The sequence below is a fragment of the Bufo gargarizans genome, chromosome 8, assembly GCF_014858855.1.
Source record: "Bufo gargarizans isolate SCDJY-AF-19 chromosome 8, ASM1485885v1, whole genome shotgun sequence".
NCBI classification, from domain to species: Eukaryota; Metazoa; Chordata; class Amphibia; order Anura; family Bufonidae; genus Bufo; species Bufo gargarizans.
Genome location: NC_058087.1, coordinates 65,307,795 through 65,328,155, shown reverse-complemented (window position 1 = coordinate 65,328,155; position 20,361 = coordinate 65,307,795). Strand labels below are relative to the sequence as shown.

General features: G+C 41.8%; 1 protein-coding gene across 2 annotated transcripts in view; it reads right to left on the bottom strand.

Annotated features, from left to right (window-relative positions):
• Positions 1–20,361, bottom strand: part of ERBB4 (erb-b2 receptor tyrosine kinase 4) — a 1,102,749-nt gene that overhangs the window by 45,764 nt on the left and 1,036,624 nt on the right. For both annotated transcript variants that reach the window (XM_044302570.1, XM_044302571.1), the window contains exons 21-24: positions 17,119–17,274; positions 16,166–16,241; positions 15,668–15,814; positions 3,999–4,096 (exon numbers count right to left, since the gene is read on the bottom strand). In XM_044302570.1, coding sequence (XP_044158505.1) covers positions 3,999–4,096; positions 15,668–15,814; positions 16,166–16,241; positions 17,119–17,274 — 477 coding nt within the window. The remainder of the gene's footprint in view (positions 1–3,998; positions 4,097–15,667; positions 15,815–16,165; positions 16,242–17,118; positions 17,275–20,361) is intronic.

Genomic DNA, 20,361 nt, shown 5'->3' with positions numbered 1-20,361 from the left:
AGTTATATGTGGTGAAAGCGTTTAGTGTTCTATTTCAGTGCGAAAAGAAAAAAAAATTCACACTTCACTGTGAAATTAATTTGTGGTGAAAGAGTTTAGTGGACTATTATACGCATTTCACTTCTGCAGTTATATGTGGTAAAAGCGTTCAGTGTCCTATTTCAGTACAAAAAGGAAAAAAAATATACGCACTTCACTTCTGCAGTTATATGTGTTGAAAGCATTTTGTGGCCTATTTCAGTACAGAAAGAAAAATATATACGCACTTCACTGGTGCATTTATTTCTGCTAAAAGCGTTTAATGGCCTTTGTCAGTACAAAAGGAAATATATATTCTCGGTTCACTTCTGCAGTTATTTGTGTTGAAAGCATTTATTGGCCTATTTCAGTACAGAAAGTAAAATATTTTCACTTCACTGGTGCATTTATTCGCGGTGAAAGAGTTTAGTGGCCTATTTCACTCAGTGGCCTCCTCATACGACTGCAAACTCCAGACTCTGTCATTGTGCCACTCTGTGGCCTCCTCCTGATGCTGCCACCTCCACAATCTCTCGTCGTCGTGATACTCTGGCTTCCTCATGCTTATGACACCTTCACACTTTGTTGTCGTGCCAATCTGTGGCCTCCTCATGGTGCTGCCACCTCCACAATCTTTCGTCGTTGTGCCAGTCTGTGGCCACCTCCAGGTAATTGAGCCACTCTGTGGTCTCCTCATGCTGCTTCCACCTCACCACTATGTCATATGTCCACTGGGTGGACTTCTCATGTTGTTCCCACCCTCCCTACTTCATGACTGGCCACTATTTAGTCTTTTGGCCTGTATGACATCATCATTTATTTGACCTTTCTTCTGATCTGTCAGAATGAAGGAAAAATGGGACGCACAACAGATCCTGTCTGTGTTACAGCTGTAAGGTCTGTATGGTCCCATCAGAACTGGCTTGTGATTTGGAAGCCAAAAGCAGGAGTGGGTACAAAACACAGAAGACATGCAAATATTCCATTCACGTGTCATCTCTACTTTAGATCCACTCATGTTTGTTTTTGGCATTAGCAATTGTGATGGATTATTAAGCAAATGCTGACCGAGTGAAGGCGGATGCTCCACAGACAGGATCCGTTTTTTGTGGGTTATTGTTTTGACGGATCAGGGGAAGGGCAAATTAATCAATGACGTGAAAACAAACTTACTGCTAACACCCTCTCCACTCTGTCGGGGGGCTCTACTTTTATAAGCGTTTAATAGAACAGGTTCTATAGACATCTATGTGGAATCAGCTGGCGACGGTGTAAAATTAGTGCACTTCTTCTTGGCAATAGCATCTACCTGTAAGGCTAATGGTTCATACTTGAGTTATTTGGTCAGTTTTGGCCCCGTGACTGCCCTAATAAGTGAAGTGTGCAGTGATTCTAAGAGCGACCCCTGTCTTCTGCATGTCATATTGACTCACAGTATTATTTCACTACCACAGCAGATTCCCTATGCGTGCTACTGCAAGGCACAATGTTCTACACCACTATAAAGGCTCTTTGCAGACAGGAAATAGCAGTTTTTTAACGTAATTCACAGCACATATATTCGGATCGAACCGAATGTTTCAGAAAAATTCGCTCATCTCTAATAATAACATTAATAATAGTAAAAGTATTATAATCATCATTATAATTATCATCATAATCATCATTAGTATCATTATTCTTTACAATATTTGCAGGTTCTTGTATTATTGTACAAAGCTATGTAAGAAAGTATATCCTGCCGACCTGACTTCATACTGCTCTGCATGAGTTACAAAACATATAAAGGAAATTTGTCAGCTCCAAAACAGCCCCTAAACTAGAGTAAGCTGTGTACAGTGTCAGGTTAAGTAATTTATATCTTGATACTCACTTGCATTCAGGCGCTGTGCTACCACAAATCAGCAGTAAAAAGCATTGAGAGAACTCTTTTTTGAGTCCTCTCCACTTTGTGCTTGAGCACAGGAGTCCTCTCAATGTCTTTTACTGCTGGTTTGTGGGAGCACAGCGTCAGAATGCAAGTGATTATAAAGATAACAATTACATTACCGGACTCAGAACCACTTACACTGTAGAGTGCTGACTCTAGTTTGGGGGCTGTTTCGGAGCTGACAGATTCCCTTTAAGGGGAGACTCCAGAGAAAACTGGAGTATCCCATTGTAATAAATTACTAGGAATCCCTTTAATTATTTGAAAGGAATAATTATTTGGGTCTGGGGTTTATTAAGCAGCCTGAGTATTTTTGAGTAGTTAACAATGTAGGCCAATATTTGTCGGTGACATATAGTATAACAATCTCCAAATTCTTGTTGTCTACCACCCAGACAGTTACCTGCACTTCCGCTCCAATGCTGGAGGGGCAGCAAGATGGTGCTGGTCACATCATAATGCTTCTTGACTGAAGAGATGAATTAGAAAATGACAAACTAGATATCTACCTACCATATAGTATATAATACATTAAGGGTCTGGGGTCACTAAACTATATAATAGACTCTCCTTTAGGCCTCTTTCACAAGAACGATACAGATTGGCTCAGGATGTGTTCAGTTTGCATTCAGTGAAAATCGCACCATTTTGCAAGCAAGTTTAGCAACATAGTACACAAGGCCGAAAAAAGACATTTGTCCATCCAGTTCGGCCTGTCATCCTGCAAGTTTAGTCAGTTTTGTTTGCATTTGCGTTCAGTGTTTCAGTTTTTTTCTGCGTGGGTGCAATCAGTTTTGATGCTGAAGGTTTACAAACAACATCTCCTAGCAGCCTTCAGTGAAAAATGCATCGCACCCGGACTGCGTCCGGATTACAGCCCCATTCACTTCTGTGGGGCCAGGGCTGCATGAAAAACGCAGAATATAGAACACGCGGAGATCATCACGCAACGCAGAACTGATGCGGGAAAAAAACGCTCATGTACACAGCCCCATTGAAATGAATGAGTCAGGATTCAGTGCGGGTGCTATGCGTTCACGTCACGCATCACACCCACGCGGAAAACTCGCTCATGTGAAAATGGCCTTAGGGCAAAAGTGACATAAGAGTATAGTCGCACCCAGCCAAGATCCTTGCAGAAATTTCTGGACTAAAATCCATTTTATAAATAAGAATGTGTTTTTTTCTGCAGCAGGTGCATAGATTTAGGAGCTAATCAGATGAATGGGATAGTTGCCAGAATTTCTGCAAAATGTCTGTGGAATATAACTATATCCTTATTTATTAACCCTTTTAAAATTAACTCCCCTTAGATATTAAATGGGTTGTCCAGAATTTGAAAATACGCTGCTTTTTACAGGAACAGCACAACCCTTGGACTCGTATAGTAACTATTATTGCAGCTATGCTTTGTTCATAACATGCCTAAGCATCTGTCACCCATAGTTTCCCATTGTAAAAAAAAATAATACTTTTAACCAATATGCATAAATGTTTTTTGTCTTTTTCCTAGATGATGTATAGAATGGCATCATCTACCGCTCTGTTCCATGCTCTTTTCAGTAGTATTCAACCAATTTCCCTGGACTCCTCGGGATAGGTCATCGATATGTGTTCACTCGGGTTCTAAAACTCAGCACCCCCACCGATCAGCTGTTTGAAGAGACCGCAAAGCCCCAGTGAGTGCTGCAGCCTCCTGGCAGCACATGAAGCACAGTACTATTCATTGTATAGCAGCTGTGATTGCACCTAGGCCATGTGACCAATGAATGTGACATCACTGGCCTAGGAAGAGGCCACAGTGCTCGTCAGAGTGCCATGGCCTCTTCAAGCAGCTGATCAGCAGTCGGACCCCCAATGATCGGATATTGATGCCCTATCCTCAATATATGAACCCCCTCAAAAAAACTTTTTTACTACAAAAATAGCCCTACAGTTATCTGTTTTTTCAGGGCTAGACATAAGAAAACATAAAATAAACATAATAGTTGATATTATCAGTGCTGTTGCCTTTGTTTTCTCCCTTGGGCATATGTATTGTAAATGGTACCTGTATGACAAGGTATCTCTGTGGGTCTCTTGCCATCCTAGAAAATTCTGCAGCCAGCTCCTTAAATTTGGGACGACTATCAGCATCTATCATCCAACCTTTGGAAAAGAAAAACAAGTTGTAATTAATTCTTTGGATAAAGAATGAACAAATATTAACCAGTGGAAATCCGGGCAGCCCTAAAATGTCCTTAAAGGGAACCAGTCAACATTAAAAAATGCTGTATAACCTGCTGGCAGCATGTTATAGAGCAGAACGGCCTGAAAAGCTTGATACATAGTTTGTGAGAAACCTTTAGTATAACTTGATTGTTTTTACATTTAAATCCTAATCCCTGCTCTTTGAATGCTTAGGAGTCCAGTGGGTGGAACTACTCAATGACTGACAGCTATGTATGGGCATTGATATAGGGAAGGTTGGACTATTAAGGCCAGAAGATATTTAAATTAATAAAACGCAAGTAATACTGAACATTTTCCCCAAAACTCTAGATCAGGGCTAGCCAACCTGCGGCTCTCCAGCTGTTGTAAAACTACAATTCCCACCATGCCCTGCTGTAGGCTGATAGCTGTAGGCAAACTGGGCATGCTGGGAGTTTTAGCTTTGCTACAGCTGGAGAGTCGCAGGTTGGCCATCCCTGCTCTAGATAATTACGCTCAATTGCTCTTGCTCCATGCTGGTCACAGATAGGCCTGTAAGCACAAGGTGACACATTCCCTTCAAAATATATTGGCCTACCAATTGCACATTTATGATTTCTTCAGGATAATAAGACCATTGAATCTCTAGCTCTGGTAAGTGTGGAAGATGGAGTAATCATGGCAGTTTGATGTTTGTAAGTGATGTTCTTCCTCCCTCTAAATAGGAGGTAGTAATGTAAGAAATTACCCTAATATCTTACATTATTACTACCGCCCCCAAAAAGTCTTTCTTGAATGATCAATATCAGTGGTAAACGTCTATCTACAATACTCAATTTTCTACTTATGTTTCTTGTAAAAAAGTTCTAAATCGAAGTAGTTGCCAACCATCCAGAAATTACTGGACCATCCGTAAAGATAGGCAACTTTTATCCTGTGTCTGTGAGAAATATAGGTGTATCTGTTATTTTTTTGAGGCTGGTAGCACCTGAACAGGTTACTTGGTGCTAATTATTAATATTTTATAGTTTCCAGTAAATGCTGGTAAAGAGTTCTTATCATTACATTGAGCTACATATACGTATTACGGTACTTATAATCTGTATAATTTCTTACAGTATTGCAGTTTGTAAAAAATGTGGCTTTTCATGTTTTTTGGATAAGTTGTCAGAAGAAAGAACCCTTAATCGCTACCCCAGTCAACCAGTGTCCAGGTGTACTCTATCAATGCCAGTGGTTCCATAGATCAAGGAACATTTTTTTTATTTCTGTATGTTTTATATATGTGTTATGGGAAGAGATGGTTAACCTATCAGGACCTTTTTGGAGTGTGGAAAGAAATTGAAGTATCTGAAAAGAATTGTGAAAAACTAAACTATAAACCCATTGTAATGCATGTTCTACACATGTTACATTACTGACATGTTACCTTATCTAAAGAAATATGTTGCAGTCTTACATAAAAGAACAGGGGTAAATGTTCTGCAATGGTTTGCTGGGCCCTCTGGCAGAAGAGAAGATAGTAATTTGTTCCAAGGTGAAATACGTGTCTCTCTCCAGAACAAAGCATTACAGGAACCCATATATATCATGTCCCGGCCTCCCTCTCTCTCTCTCCCTCTCTCTCCCAAGCCCCCTGTTTACTGGTGCATGTCCTTTCTGTGCTTACACGGGAAAGATAAAGTACAAAGCATTTCAAAGTATTTGCAGTGTAGCTCACAGGGATTTAACTCTTATGCACACAATCTGTCTAGTTATAGCCGGTCATTTTGGCCGTGAGTTGAAAACAACATCACCCTTATTAAATAAATGGGCTTTTTTTTCCCCCTTTCTGTTGATATAATCTGGTGAAGTTTTCTTTATGGTGGTTTAGCTATGGTGAACGAGGAAAGAAGTTTTATCAGTTTTTGTTCACTAACCTTACAGTAGGTGAACTAAGCCAAATCTTACTCCAAACCTCTACACTATTTTTTCACCTATATTGAAAAATTACTAAAAACACAATGGCCCAGATTTACTAATTGTCTGCCTCTAGAATCTATTTAAAAAAGTGACATAAATTGGAACAATAGTTACAACAGCGGCTTTTGCCACACTGCGCGGGCATGGGCAGCGTGTGACTCACCCTGCTTCTTCTGTCCCTGAGGTCCAGATCTGGTTAGCCCTCCACTGCCCACAAGCAGCGGGTCTGACTGCCGGTGTCCTATGTGTCTTCTGCAAGCCACGGTGTGCGCTACCATGCCAGGCCCTCTGGCCTGTCTCTAGGACATGCGTTCTCCCCTGCTCCTAAAGAGCCAGTACAAGCATCCTAGTCATCTCCAATCAGTCGTTGGTCACTTCAGGGTAATTAAGGCACCATTCTCTAGGGAAGGCGACCTGATATTTAGGTTATCTAGCTTGCTAGGTCATTGTAAAGGTATCATGTTCTGTTTGTCTGCCTGTGCACCTACTTCTGCCTGTTTTTCAATATAGATCTTATGCTGCCTGACCTTAGCTTGTTTATCGTTTTGACTCTTTGCTGCTTCCCCTGACTTTGAACTAGTTTCACTGATTTGCACAAACTCTGCCTGTCCTGACCTCTGCCTGTTTCTTGACTATGAGTATTTCCTGGTGCTTTACACAGGTGTCTCAGACCCCAGTGAGTCAGTGGCCAACCACACTGGGACTATTTTAAAAGGTAGCAGCCTAGTGGCTCCCCTGCAGCAAAGAGCAGATCCCTATATAGTGGTTAAAGGGTGAAAACCAGGGGACTGCCAGGATAAAGCTTTTACTGTAGGTTTACCCCAAAGTTAGGCCATTTGGTTGGCAAAACAACAACAAATACAAAACAACAACAAATACAGGTGCACTCTGCGGTCTCACTAAACCCTCAATGGCTCCTGGTATCGCCCATACGGCGCAGGTAGGAGAGCGTTAGGTCCCGGGCTACTTGAGAAACCTTGACGTGGTGCCCGGGCTTAGACATGTTCTACACCGTAGGACATGTTGACTAATCTCTCAATTTTAAAATCAGTTTGAGGGTTTAGTGAGACCGCAGAGTGCACCTGTATCTGTTGTTGTTTTGTTATATTGTTATATTGATTATTACATCCGCACTTGTTACCTTGTGTGAGATGTCTATTGTGGTACTTGTGGTTCGCCGCGGGCATCCTCCACCGTATGCATTTTGCTGGGGATCGCCATTAGCAACGGGCCACAAGTGCAGGATTTGCTCCCCTATATATATATATGCACGACTGCATGTGGGTTTGAGCACCTCCTGCTAATGCCACCTTGTCTTTTTTGGTTTGTATATATAGATTCCTGGAGGTGTATAAACTCCAATTCAAATGTGCCTGTTTTCCATCTACAGGCCACATTTAGGTGCACCTGTGAGGCCTGGGCCATATCAGTCAGTCTTGAGTGGGACTCACAGACTCCTCCCTCCTCCCATTGCAAGCATGGTTACATGCTGGAGGTAACTGGTGAGCTGTTTGTGAGTCGGCCTCATGCTCCTGTAATTTGCCCACTGGCTCCTGGTATCGCCCATACGGCGCAGGTAGGAGAGCGTTAGGTCCCGGGCTACTTGAGAAACCTTGACGTGGTGCCCGGGCTTAGACATGTTCTACACCGTAGGACATGTTGACTAATCTCTCAATTTTAAAATCAGTTTGAGGTTTTAGTGAGACCGCAGAGTGCACCTGTATTTGTTGTTGTTTTGTTATATTGTTATATTGATTATTACATCCGCACTTGTTACCTTGTGTGAGATGTCTATTGTGGTACTTGTGGTTCGCCGCGGGCATCCTCCACCGTATGCATTTTGCTGGGGATCGCCATTAGCAACGGGCCACAAGTGCAGGATTTGCTCCCCTATATATATATATGCACGACTGCATGTGGGTTTGAGCACCTCCTGCTAATGCCACCTTGTCTTTTTTGGTTTTCATTTGGTTGGCACCATGTATAAGGTTAATAAATCTGTTTCAGATTTTTTTTATACAAATACCTACCGATTAATGAAAAAACGGGTGTCTCACAGTAATTTGCATTTACTTTTATTAAACCTTATACATAATATAAAATCAAATTAAAAAAACTTTACATTCACATAAAAATACCTATAAGACAAAGTTAATTTTGTATAGACGGTCCCTTTAAATGCGGAGCTCTCGCATGTAAGAAATTACAAAAGTGCAAAATTGCGGCTTCCTTGTCATTTCTGGGCGTGTGGTTAATAGTATCAGTTGATATTAGATTCTGTTCGCTGTGTTATTCAATGTTCTTAATAGATGGCAGGCTTATGACACATTCTCTTAATTTGCTACAATGTGTCCATGTTCTTAGATAGGTTAATATGCCAGTTTGCGGTTAATTCATGTTGCGTGCACACATATTATGTTAGTAAAATGTCCAATCAGTCCGCAATTGATTTTGCTAGCATTCAGTGTCTTATATTATTCACGATCGTGACCGATCTGCCCGCTTTCTTCTTGACCGGTCTGCCCGCTTTCTAGAAGAAAGAGGGCAGACCGGTCACGATCGTGAGTGATATAAGACACTGAATGTTAGCGAAATCAATTGCGGATTGATTGAACATTTTACTAACATAATATGTGTGCACGCAACATGAATTAACCGCAAACTGGCATATTAACCTATCTAAGGGCATGGACACATTGTAGCAAATTAAGAGAATGTGTCATCAGCCTGCCATCTATTAAGAACATTGAATAACACAGTGAACAAAATCTAATACCTACTGATACTATTAACCACATGCCCAGAAATTACAAGGAAGCCGCAATTTTGCACTTTTGTAATTTCTTACATGCGAGAGCTCCGCATTTAAAGGGACCGTCTATACAAAATTAACTTTGTCTTATAGGTATTTTTATGTGAATGTAAAGTTTTTTTATGTATTTGATTTTATATTATGTATAAGGTTTAGTAAAAGTAAATGTAAATTACAGTGAGACACCCGTTTTTTCATTAATACTTAGGTCTGTATTTACACTGAAGGGTGGGCAGTGGGCTAAGTTCCAGAGCAACTGGTGAACATCCTCTAGATTGTTAAAAACCTACTGATGTCATTAGAGGACAAATATGGCAGAAGGTAAAATTGTGCTTAAATATCCCTGAATTACCTTAATTTTTTACTCAAAGACTACACCAGAAGCGGATTGGAAATAGACCCATCAGGGAAATTTCCCAATGGGACGATGCCCCAGGGGGCCACCCAAGTTCTCCTCTCTGCCGCTGACCTGGTACATAATAAGCTCTCAACAGTAATTAACACTGTGAGAATCAGGTATTCATGTACCCAGCCAGTGACCACACATGCTCTCCTGAATTCAACTGCTGTGGCTCGCACCTTACCTCCTAAGCCCTCTGCTCCATAGACAACTGGAGGAGGATAGAAGATGGTAGCTAATAATGGCCACCACAGAGGGCCAGCTTTTGGGGCAGTATATTGTGCTACACTGTGCTATTTGCTTCTGCACCATGGTATTGTTGACCCCACCTACTTGTGTTGCCCCGCCTTTTCTGTTAATTTGGACCTGCCTACAAAATGGGACGTAATGTAACAGGCTAGTTCAAATCTGTAAAAAGAACACAGATGGGCGCACCATAGGGTGATTCTGTGAGTGTATAATAATATACGGAGAGAAGTGGTAAGGCTCACCTTGTATGGTTGTGCAAAGGTAGGCACAACACTATTGTAGGTATTTTTGTCAAACAAGCCTGGACGTCTGGATAAGGCGGTCTGCAGCCACGGGACCACAAAGAATCTTCAAACGGAGAAGCCTGGAGCCCCCAAGAAGATAGTGGTATAGGAGAACAAAAGCACGTCCCACGGCGCAAATTACCGTCAGCCAGTCACCAGGATCAGGAAGGAATCTTTTATTGCAGCGATACAACGCGTTTCGGGGAATCACTCCCCTTCATCAGGTACAAACAGCTGCACAAGGGTAACAGCACAAAGCTACACATATTTATACTTACAAACATACCGCCCTAAGGAGGTCACAAGGTCAAAAGGGGAGGAAATTTGGGTGTTGCTTAAATGAATAGTAGCAAATATAATGTGCATATCAGCAGGCTCTCATGATGGGCCGCCGATGTGCACATTCTAAACACATTTATATTATATGAAGCAGAAAAAGCACACTGGAAAACGTCCGCTTTATAAAAGATCTCAAAAAAGTACGCCCATATGGGGGCCGACCTTATAAAGTGTGCAATAACAAGCATGTGCTTGTTATTGCACACTTTATAAGGTCGCCCCCATATGGGCGTACTTTTTTGAGATCTTTTATAAAGCGGACGTTTTCCAGTGTGCTTTTTCTGCTTCATATAATATAAATGTGTTTAGAATGTGCACATCGGCGGCCCATCATGAGAGCCTGCTGATATGCACATTATATTTGCTACTATTCATTTAAGCAACACCCAAATTTCCTCCCCTTTTGACCTTGTGACCTCCTTAGGGCGGTATGTTTGTAAGTATAAATATGTGTAGCTTTGTGCTGTTACCCTTGTGCAGCTGTTTGTACCTGATGAAGGGGAGTGATTCCCCGAAACGCGTTGTATCGCTGCAATAAAAGATTCCTTCCTGATCCTGGTGACTGGCTGACGGTAATTTGCGCCGTGGGACGTGCTTTTGTTCTCCTACAAAATGGGACGACTTATAGGAACTACACTATTCTTGCAAGGAAAAAAGTTGGATTGAGGTGAGTGGAAAATGAACTATATGGTTATTTAGAGAGGAAAATAATATATTATCACTTAAAAAGGTTTGTCTATCAAATTCAACCAGAAAAAGGGAGATAATATTAATGAAAGGAAGGGGAAGAGTTAAGTAAGAAATATATTACTAAAGCATAGGTCAATCTTTCATAAATCTAAATTTTTTGGAATCACAGAATCTCATATGGTTGTGGCTTGAAGGGCTCTCACATCAGTTGTTCTGTTCAGTTATAGAAGAACAACGAAAATAATGGAAGTATCAGATTCAGCACATAGCTGATAGGAACGGAGACTAACAGGTTCCATTGACTATAAGGCCCCTTGCAGACAAGCGTGTGTCATGCTGCGAGTCTGCAGCGCAGCTCCCGGCCTGACCCCCCGGCACTGACGGGGTCACATAGCATTATATTGATTTATTATGCTATGTAACCCTTACAGTTCTGGAATGTATTAGAAGACACTGACATGTTATACAATACGTTCCAAAACTGTAAGGGTTACATAGCATCATAAATCAATATAATGCTATGTGACCCCGTCAGTGCTGGGAGGTCTGGCCGGGAGGTGCGCAGCAGACTCGCAGCATGACACACGCTCGTCTGTAAGGGGAATCGGTTTAGTTTTTGTTCAGTGGAGAAAAAAGTCCCACATGCAGGACTTTTCCCTATTTTTGAAAAAATCGGTGACGGAAGCCCTGAATGGAGCCTCCAATGCAGATGTGAACATTCCCTAATATAGACACAAACAATTGCAGCCATCTCTAACCAGTTGTATTATAAATGTTTGCACACATACACATGGCTCATTATAATCCCAAAAAATCTCATATCTTTATATCAGGATGGTCCTGTGGATGCTTATTATTGGAATTTTCTGTCAGTGCTATATTCTGGAGACGTTTTACATAAATGTCTACATACTGTATAACACCAGTTCTACTTACATTGCATACCCTGGCATATTTTGACTACACTGGACATACACCAAAAAAATATTTTTCTGTAATTTAGTACTAATCTTTTTTTTTCCAATGGAGACACCGATAGAGCACAATATAGGAATTTATTTCTATTGATTTCAACTGCTGTAGTGATAAACATGCAGCTCTGCGAGATTTGCTTGAGTCAGCAGGGGGCATCATAAGACTCTGCATTCTTGTCATGAACACACAACAGGCCCAAAGTCTCCTATTAAAAACAGGCTCATTTATCGTCACAGGTTTCTGGTGCTGTTATGCAGACGCCTTTCAGGAGAAACCAGATAGGGAAAATGGGAGTGAGGCGTTAATCGCACTTAAATGAAGCCAGAAGCTCTAGGGAGATTTTGCTTGTAATGAGATTGAATGGACTGGAGAGACATACTTTAGGAGACTTTTCTCTAATTGCATGGTGTGGCACAAAAGTATTATCTACAGAATACAGGGATATGTTATCATATCTCTTACATCTCTTTTTAGTGTAGAAAAAGGCACAAATCCACTGGATTTGCAACCTTGAAAGCATGTTTGACTTTTCTATCAGGCCCCGGCTTATTTATTGTCATTTATGCCTGAAACTGTCTTAAATAATGACTGAAATCTACGGCTATGCTGGAGCGTTCAATATGTATCTATCTTACATTGTGTCTGTTTTTTGGGTTTCAATATGGACTGGTTTGCTCTGGGGTCTGAAGTTTATAGGTTCTGGCCTGGGCAATAAATACATAAGGGTTTGCTTAGGGATCTGAATGAGTTTAAAGTTCTGATCTAGGGTCTAAATGATTTTAGTTTTGAGTTAGTTCTTGTGGGGTTTAATTAATTTAGGGGGTCTTAAAGGGGTTGTCAAGTTCAATGAAATGTATGACCTAGGGGCCATTGATGTGGCATTGATGTGTAATTACAGAATTCTCTCCTATTCAAGTGAATGGGATGAACAGCACAAGGTAGATGGCATGCAGGTAAACATTGAAGAGGATGCAGCTCTCACATGAGAGTCAGGACCCCACCGATCTGATACTGATTACTTGTCCTGAGAAAAAGTCATCAATATCATGAAACCCAACAAACCCTTTAATTAAAGGGCTTCTACCACCAGAAATACCGTTATGTAGCTGACTGACATTAGCGATGCACTAATGTCAGCACTACATAACAGTATTATATGCTAATGAACCTCTAGGTGCTATGTGGGCGTAAAATCAGCACCTAGAGCAGGGATGGCCAACCTGAGGCTCTCCAGCTGTTGCAAAACTACAACCCCCAGCCTGCCCAGACTGCCTAAAGCTATCAGCCTACAGCAGGGCATGGTGGAAGTTGCAGTTTTACAACAGCTGGAGAGACGCAGGTTGGCCATGCCTGACCTAGAGGCTCCGTCTACTCACCCTTTATCCCACCCAGGACCCCTGTTCTGCCCTCCCTGCTCCTCTCGATTGATGCCACGTTCCACCGCATAGTTGACAAAATCCCGTGCCTGCGCCATTCGCTTCTGTCTTCGGCGCAGGCGCAGTGAATGAAGGTTGCTCTCCTGATGCCGGCTTCCTCACTGTGACGTAGTCGGCGCAGGGGCAGTGAGGAATCCGGCACCAGGAGCGCATCATTCACTCACTGCGCCTGCGCCGAAACCAGAAGTGAATGGCGCAGGCGTGGGATTTCGTCAACTATGCGGATGACCGTGGCATCAATCAAGAGGAGCGGGGCGGGCAGAACAGGGGACCTGGGCGGGACAAAGCATGAGTAGACGGAGCCTCTAGGTGCTGATTCTACGCCCACCTAGAGGCTCATTAGCATATTATAAAAGTGCTTATTTTTAGTGTCGGACTGGGGTACCTAGGGCCCACCAGTAAAATTTATTTTGGGGGCCCACCGTATGGATACATTCATATAAAATAAATAATCTAACTTGTTTTTTATATGAACATAGGCTGGTGGAGGTGCTGTACATTGAATGTATGTATGTAGTGCAGTAAGTCTAATGTGTAATGTGCCACTTGTGCAGGGGATGGGAGACTAGGGGCCCACTTTGTCCAGGGGCCCACCGGGGGATTCCCCTGTACCCCTGTGGGCCAGTCCGTGCCTGCTTATTTTACAAAAACGGCTGCAGGGAGAAAGGTAAAAAACATACTGTTATGTAGTGCTGACATTAGCACACTAACAGTATTTCTGGTGGTAGAAGCCCTTTAATTTAGTGTTCTGGATCAGTTTCCCAACTTACAAATGATAATAAATCATGGGCTTCCCCAGGTGAATCCCTCAGTGGTTCCCTGAGCAAGGGATTTGTCCCTAGTCCTCACCCCCTGCACAAGTGTCAAATAGCACTGCAAACTGACTGCAGTATATATATATATAGATACAGTAGGCAGCATACAAGATCTCAACCAGCCTATACCTCCATATGAAAACTGGGAATATTATAATATTATTTAATTTTACTGGTGAGCCCTAGGCACCCCATTCCAACACTGATAGTTCTATAAAATTTACTGTCGATGTCGAGCTCAGACGTTCACAAGACCACAGTCCCCGTTAAGCAGACTTTTACCATAACTATCTGAGTACCCTGGTCTGCATTATATACATTTTAGAATATTTCTCTATGAAGCAAAAGTAAAATACTAACATATTTTACTCCAGTATAGAATGGTTTGCCATTCCTCCTAATACTTTGAGCTGTCAAATATTCAGATGGTGATGTAGGAAGTGAAGTTCGTTAACACCTCTATTTTCCCACACAACTTAATTCACAGACTGAGAACTAATTAAGACAGATGCTAGTGAACCAAATTACAAATTAATATACCATAAAATAAATAAAAAAAACTGCATGAGTGAACATGTGCTTCCTATCAACAACTTGGCTTTAGGAGACTGGTGCAAGGTCTATTATCCAGAAAACCCGTTTGCAAAGTTTTAGTTAACAGAAGGATGAAAAAAAATAATCATTAATGCCAATCTCACTCGCAATCTGCTTCCCATGTTACTACTATTGACCATATTTTCTATATGAACTGATAAATTATGCCCTACTTTAAATTCAGTCATTGATCTCAACAGGCCTACTATAGAGGGAGGATATAGTAGGTAATGAGAGAGTGCTCAGCATTAAACCACTTGCCTACCACCAACAGGAAAATTCACTGCATACAATTTATACATTTTGCATTGACTTCAATGAATTTGCTCCACAGCTCCTTCTAGTAGTTGCTAAAAGCAGTAAGAATGATCCAATTTATCAAGTCAGAAACACAGACCTCCACAATACAGAATCAGATATATTATGAGATTAAGCAGCATAAATCCTTAGACCATAAATGCAATAGTGGATATTAAAGGGGTTGTGCAGCCAGTACTTATTGATGACCTATGCTCAGGAGGTATTCTATCCACTGATCAGCTGTTTGAAGAGTTGGTGGAGCTCGTGCGAGCGCTATTTTCTCTTCAAGATTACAAAGTGCATTGTCTCAGAAGTCTCAGTGGCGCAGTGTAAGTGCTTGTTCCATTCACTGGAACGGTACGAGCACTTGTAATTACACTGCACCACTGCTTCAAGCAAAACAAAGTGCAGTGTAATGTGGAAGAGGAAGCAGTGTTGGTAAGATCACTGCCAACTCTTCAAACAGCTGATGGGTGCAGTTGCTGGGAGTTGGACCCCCCAAAGACCAAATATTGATGACCTATCCTGGGGATAGATCATCAATATATACTGCCTGCACACTGCACAATTCAATATAATTTTATCTAGGCCCTCCATCAACATGTCTAGTGAATATTTTTCACTACAACTGTACTAGCACATTTTAAGTTACCCAGAAACGCTCATTACTTACACTTCACCATCACCATATAAACGTCAATGGTGCACACAGGTGGCTGAGGAAGTCTTTCTCCTTTCTCCAGTAGATCAGGGATTTCCCGTGTTGGTATTCCATCATAGGGCTTTCCACCAAATGTCATTAGCTCCCATATAGTGACACCTATAAGATATACATTTTACTCACTCATACTTACAGATTTTTTTTATAATAAAAATAATGTCTCACAAAGGAATATGCTAGAAAATATAGAAAACTAGAAGGTAGCTTGAAGGTCATGGGTTCTACATCAGTGAATCAGTGGCCAGGGTGCTGATGGGAGCATGAATATTGCTAAAAGCCTAGTATGGAAAAAATCATCAACCAAAACATAAATTACTTCTTCAAGCTTAAGTGCATCAAATATATAATATGGCAAGCATTTATTAGTGAAGATAAAAGTTACAGAGAAAAAAAGATGGCCTTCTACAAAGTATGTATCAAACAATATAGAATACAGAATATAATACTTGCCATAACTCCAGACATCACTTTGATGGGTAAACTTCCTGTAATGAATGCATTCTAGGGCCATCCACTTAATCGGCATCTATGTAGAGAAAATTATTATCAGGTATTTAAAGAATTATCCTTCAGGTATATTACTCAGTTTTAAAGAAAATAAATAACAAAATAAATAACGCACCGAGATAAAAATGTCGGATTGCTGCAAAACACAACATGCAGTTATCTCTCAGGCAGTTATGTAAATGATTACAGGTGTGATCTGATTAGACACTGGGCCTTGCCACAAGAAGGCATTAAAGTGCTTCCTCTGCTGCCCTATAAAAAAGCTTTCAGGGGCTACTTTCGGGTAGTATACCTCTTGGCGATAGATCGTTGTCTGCTAGACATGCCCCTACAACACACTCAAAGACATTCTGCTTAGTTGACTTTGAGAGGGAGCACATTATTTCACTGAGAGAAGCAGGATGGTCATTTTGATGAATTGCCCACCATCTAAGCAGTTCTGACTTGGTTGTTAGGAGGTGTTAGCAGCACACGCAGCAAACAGGCTCCAGACAGCCCAGACAGACCACTAGTAGGGAGGATCGCTTAATTCACCAAGCACAAGTAGCTCCTACAGTTTCCATGTCCACTATTCAGACCACTTCTAGGTGCTTAGCAGAAGAAAATTTGAGGCCTCGTTATGTGGTTTGTCACTGCTTGCATAAAGTAGTAGCATAGGCTTTGCCATGTGGCGGCAATGCTTGCTTTTCCCCTTGTAAAATATTCCCAATTCAGCAAAGCTGCATATAACTAGTGTTAAAGCAGTCAACTAGACTGTTGCCTAATGGACAAAATCTAATTTCTAAAAGTTTGAGGTTTGGTGTCAATGCTATAACTATAATTATTAGTCGCATTGGCTCCAATTGCCTTCCGTAACATCGATTAACATCAAGACAGAGACATTAAAAATGGCTTACCTTGCCGCCATCAGCATTATATTCCTTCTCATCTCCTTCCAGTAGACGGGCTAGTCCAAAGTCTGTGATCTTCACATGGTTAGGAGACTTTACCAATACATTCCTGGCTGCGAGGTCTCTGTGAACCAAGCGGCGTTCCTCCAGGTACATCATGCCCTGTCATGCAATAGAAAACATAGGTGTTATTCGGTGAACTGAACATATGGCTGCCCCTTTCCTCTACAGGAATCATGGGGCGATTGTTGCTTATGTTTTATATGGGTCTACAAAGCATTGCTAGTAAACCAGGATAGAAAAATCATTGCTATTAAACATCTTTTATTCACAGCCTATCCAAGGTTTAATGTAGCAAGTATCCAGAAAATGGAAACTCGTTATACCAGGTCCATTTATATAAAATATTATGGTCATTTACTGAGTATTGTATAATATTAAAAGCATAAGTGCATCAATGGTGATGGTACATTTCATTATATCATTGTGTTTATGGGCATTTACTTGCATTTTTGCATTCTGTAGATGAGGATGAATATTACACAATCAATAAATATAATAACATGTAACCATATAGAATTATGTTGTCCCTAAATACATTAAAAAAATTGTCAGACTGGTGCATAATCTGAACCCCTGGACCTCAAAGCCAAATCAGTAACTGAGCCCCAACTATCATACTTATAATACTGATCTATTCATATAGGATATAGCCAAATCGGTAACTGGGCCCCAACTACACAGTCAAGTCACAATATTATAACCACCAGCTAATCTCCAGAATAATCGCCGTGTTCAGCATGGGCAGCAGCTAGACAGGCTGGGAGTGACTCAATAAGGTCTTGGTAGGCTGTCACAGGTATATTTTGCCCACAGCTGCTGGAGGGTGGGTGAGGAAAATTCATAGAGGGAACACAATGATTGCAGTGGTCCACAGATGCACAATTGGGTTCAAGTCTTGGGCATTAGAGGGCCAAGGTAGTACTTGGAAGTCTTGGTCATGTTCTTCCAATCAATGTCGGACATTTCTAGCCATGTGACATGTCGTATTGTCTTTCTGGAAGATTCAATAACCATCCTTTTGTTTCAGAGCTTCATAGGTAGTAGGGATTGTTGAACTGTTTGTTTTAGACACACATCTGGTAGCCCCCTGGTTCATTTTGGCAGTGAGTTGCTCTACTGTAGAGTGTTGGTCCGCCCTTGCATACCTTCGTAGCCGACATTCTCCTCTTACAGTAGATCGATGCCATGTGGTGCTCAGTAGTTTCCATGTTACTTATTCGCAATGGTGCCATTTGTCCACTCACAATACACTTTCACCGCAGCAGCACGAGAACAGTTAAACTGCTCAGTTTCAGAAACACTGCCACCCTCGGACCCAAAGCCAATAATCATCCCTTTTTGCAACTCTGATAAATTGCACCTTTTCCTCTTGATAATAATGTATGATATGTGTGCAGACAGTATATCACACACCATATATACCCACCAAGCCATCTCAGAATACGTAATTTCCTTCATGAGCTACGCACTGCCGACATCAAAAGTAGGAAGTGCCCATAATAATGTGATTTGACTACTGATATATCTCATCTTTCCTATGGGGTAGAGGGCCTTTTTGGACACCTTATGCTCCAGGACCTTTGTCTGACTGCAACCTCTGACTATGATTTATTGCTACTATATTTTCTAATATATATATAAAAATAAAGAATGTGATTGGATTTGGGATAACTCCGTTGATATGCCCGTAACAATATAGAAAATGTCAGCTAAATATTATCATCATAATTCGTTGTAATGACACATCTCTGCTGCATCTACCGTATTTTTTGCTTTATAAGACGCACTTTTTTCAACCAAAAGTGGGGGGAAATGACAGTGTGTCTTATAAAGCGAATGGTGCAATTTTGACATTGCTGACACTGATACATTGCCGGCCGCTATGCTGCACAGCGCGGCCTGCGATGTATCAGAGTTCTATCACGCGGGGTGGTAGGAGGGGCTGGAGGCAGGCAACAAGTTTAACAAAGCAGAGCCACTGGTTGATGATTACATGACTAATCTTTACATATGAAGACTGCTCTGAGCAGGGCCTGGTGTAATGGGGGTCACTTTTTACACAGGGACATAAGGGGACACAGAGGGGACCAGCATAAGATACTATATATGTGTCATCCACAGATCCCCCCCATGACAGCTTTATACACAGATCCCCCCCATAACAGTGTCATCCACAGATCCCCCATAACAGTGTCATCCACAGTTATCCCCATATCAGTGCGGCAGACGGGCTCAAATAATTTTGTACAAAATATATTTGCCAAGCATCTCTATATTATAAGTATAGCACTAGCAATTATTATGCATTTTTGTACTTTATTTGGTTTGCAGAGAGCTGTTGCATTGCATGTTTTGTTTTACCTTCCCATATCAGTGTATCATCCACAGATCCCCCATAACAGTATCATCCACAGATCCCCAATAACAGTGTCATCCACAGATCCCCCCATATCAGTGTGTCATCCACAGATCCCCATAACAGTGTCATCCACAGATCTCCCATAACAGTGCGTCATCCACAGATGCCGCCATAACAGTGCGCCACCCACAGATCCTCCATAACAGTGTCATCCAGAGCTCCCTCCATATCAGTGTGTCATCCACAGATCCCCCATAATAGTGTCATTAAAAGACCACCAATAGTTCAAAACCCATCAAAAGCACACCTTTTGGTTCAAAATATTTTTTTCCTATTTTCCTCATCAAAAACCTAGATGCGCCTTATCATCAGGTGTGTCTTATAAAGCGAAAAAAATACGGTACATTGATTTGCATAGTGAGTGCTTTCATCTTTGTACAACTTGCTTAATATGTGATTACATCCATGCGTTCTGTGCTGATAGACATATTCAGTGGCGTTGCGAGGGGGGTGCGGGGGGTGCGGGCCGCACCGGGTGACACCAGTCTGATGGGGTGTCACCCGCCGGCCGCCGGAGTTCTCCTAACTAACTTCCATAGAGGCAGGGAGGGGGCGGGGGGCTCTCTCCCTCCCCCTGTGCTGCTGCCGCTGCCTCCGCCAATGAGAAGAGGGATGGGAGGAGGAGGGGAGGGGCTGTGGCCACTGCGCCACCAATGAAGAAAACTGACCTGTAATACAAATACAGGAGGCGGGTGCCGGAATCAAATAGCCGGCACCCGACCTCTATGACAGTGAGCGGCACCTGAGGGGTTAACTGCCACTGATCG